General features: G+C 43.8%; 1 protein-coding gene across 1 annotated transcript in view; it reads left to right on the top strand.

The window, feature by feature from the left end:
• Nucleotides 1-2,500, top strand: part of LOC122265251 (solute carrier family 23 member 2) — a 16,818-nt gene that overhangs the window by 9,002 nt on the left and 5,316 nt on the right. The window contains exons 4-6 of the mRNA XM_043034463.2: nucleotides 968-1,170; nucleotides 1,743-1,869; nucleotides 2,401-2,500. The exon at nucleotides 2,401-2,500 is cut by the window's right edge and continues 21 nt beyond it. Of these exons, the coding sequence (XP_042890397.2) occupies nucleotides 968-1,170; nucleotides 1,743-1,869; nucleotides 2,401-2,500 (430 nt within the window). The remainder of the gene's footprint in view (nucleotides 1-967; nucleotides 1,171-1,742; nucleotides 1,870-2,400) is intronic.

A 2,500-nucleotide genomic window follows, 5' to 3' on the forward strand; every position in this document is an offset into this window, starting at 1 on the left:
TTCTTCTTCGACGTTTCCATCTCCCTCGTCTTCTTACTGGACAGAATTCTTTATTTTCGATTTTTTTCTTTTCTGATCTCTCCACTCAACAACAACATTTAGATCGACGGTGTGATGCCAGAACTTTTGTCGTTTGAAACCATAGCTATTAGTTGTCAGTCAGTCTTTGCCCAAAGAGAAAATAGACCAACCATCTATCTACTCTATACGTCTATTCATCCATGCTTCCTTCTTATCCACCACTAAGCTACTTACTCATTCACCTGTTAACTCATCAACCAAACAGCCGGTCATACCCATTCACCTACTAATTCACCCACCAAATACCCGGTCACTATGCCGTTAACTCGTCTGCTACCCTTACCTACTCTGATCAATTCATACACATGTCCACCTTCCCGTAGACCCACTTAAATATTGCTCACCCACTCGTTCGCCCACTACCTGTGATCTGATCAGACTGTCAATTTATCCCTCACCCACCCAATGGCTCACCCGTCCACGATTTAATCAACCACCAGTCCATTCTTCCATTCACCCATCCTTCCACCCGTCTTGGCCCTCCCATTCATCCACTGCAAACTCATCCACCCATCCACCTACCCGCCAGTTCAACCAGCACTTCACCCAACCCCACCCTTCACCCACACCCTAATCACAAACCTTACCTACCTCCCACCCTCTCGCCCATTCTCTCTCTCTCTCTCTCTCTCTCTCTCTCTCTCTCTCTCTCTCTCTATCTATCTATCTATCTATCTATCTATCTATCTATCTATCTCTCTCTCTCTCTCTCCCTCTCTCTCCCTCTCTCTCTCCTCTCTCTCTCTCTCTCTCTCTCTCTCTCTCTCTCTCTCTCTCTCTCTCTCTCTCTCTCTCTCTCTCTCTCTCTCTCTCTCTCTCTCTCTCTCTCTCTCTCTCCCTCCCTCTTTCTCTCTATCTCTCTCTCACTCTCTGCCTCATACTCCAGGTTACCCATCATCCAAGGTGGAAACTTCGCGTACCTGGTTCCCACCATCACCCTCCTGACAACGACCTTCCCCCCGTGTGACACCATGAACCTGGCCAACATGACAGCCGAGGCCAAGCAGGAGGTGTGGCAGGTACGGCTGAGGGAACTCCAGGGGGCCATCACCGTCTCTGCCATTTTCCAGGTGCTGGTGGGCTTCACAGGTGGGTTGCACCTCGTGCTTTCCCTCTTTCTCTTTCTATCTTGCTCTCTCTTGCGCTCTCTCGCGATCTCGTTCTCTTGCTCTCTCGCTATCTCGTTCTCTTGCTCGTTCTCTCTCTTACTCTTACTCTTACTCTCACTCTCACTCTCACTCTCACACTCGCTCTCTCTCTCTTTATCTGTCTATCTATATCTCTCTCTCTCTCTCTCTCTTTGTTTTTTTCCTCGGTTTGTGATTTTTTTTATAGTTGTCTACTTACTCTTTATCTGTCTAATTCCGTTTTCTATGCTCACCTTTTCATAGCTCTTGGTTTTCTTTATATTCTTCTTATATTTATTTCTTTGACTGTTGTTTTCCGAGTTCTTAAGTGTTTATCCTGTTAAACTGAAAAAAGGTTATGCTTTTATATTGTTTATACTTACTATACCTAACTCTCTTGTATATTACGTTTTCTTGACAGACATACATACAGACACACACACAGGCACACACACAGACAAAATTCAAAAAGATAGATGGACAGAAACAAACAAAACATTCAAATACCCCACCTCCCTTCTCCGCCATCTCCAGGTGTGGTAGGCCTATTGCTAGCCTGGATAACCCCCTTGGCGATCGTGCCAACCATCACCCTGTTAGGCCTGTCGCTCTACGAACTCGGGGCGAAGCAGGCGTCGGTTCACTGGGGCATCGCGGCGCTGTGAGTGTTTTTGTTGCTCTTGTTGTTTTTTGTTGTTGCTAGGAGGGGGGTGCAACATATGTGGATTTTGATCTTGTGATTATGTGTGATTTAAGATTGTTAGGATGATTGTGTGAGTAACAATAGTGGTGATTACGATCCTGATAAGAGTGATGATAATTTTGGTGATGATGATGGTGATATAGTGACAGTGGTAATGATGATAAGGATATGATCATGTTGATGATAACAATGGCAATAATATCAATAATGATAGTATGATAATGGCGATAAGGATAATAATGATAATAATGCTAGTGTAATATTAATGATAATGACAATAATGATAATAATATTAATGATAATAATGACGATATTGATAAGAACAATAATAATTACCAATATTTATAATCAAAATATATTAATATATCTGAAAACAGGATCAAACACATTAATGAGAACAAAAACACCACAGCAGACATGATAATACAACAAGACAATAGACACGATAAGATTCCATCCTAACCTGTGACCTTCCCGACTCCCTTCCAGCACCATAATCCTGATGATCCTGTTCTCGCAGTACCTCCGCGACCTGCAATTCCCGATCCCCTTGTGCAAGCCGGGAGGCGGCCTGCAGGTCACGCGCTTC

This window comes from Penaeus japonicus, unplaced genomic scaffold, assembly GCF_977035675.1.
Source record: "Penaeus japonicus unplaced genomic scaffold, GWHDUDI00000001_assembly GWHDUDI00000006, whole genome shotgun sequence".
In the NCBI taxonomy this organism is placed as follows: domain Eukaryota; kingdom Metazoa; phylum Arthropoda; class Malacostraca; order Decapoda; family Penaeidae; genus Penaeus; species Penaeus japonicus.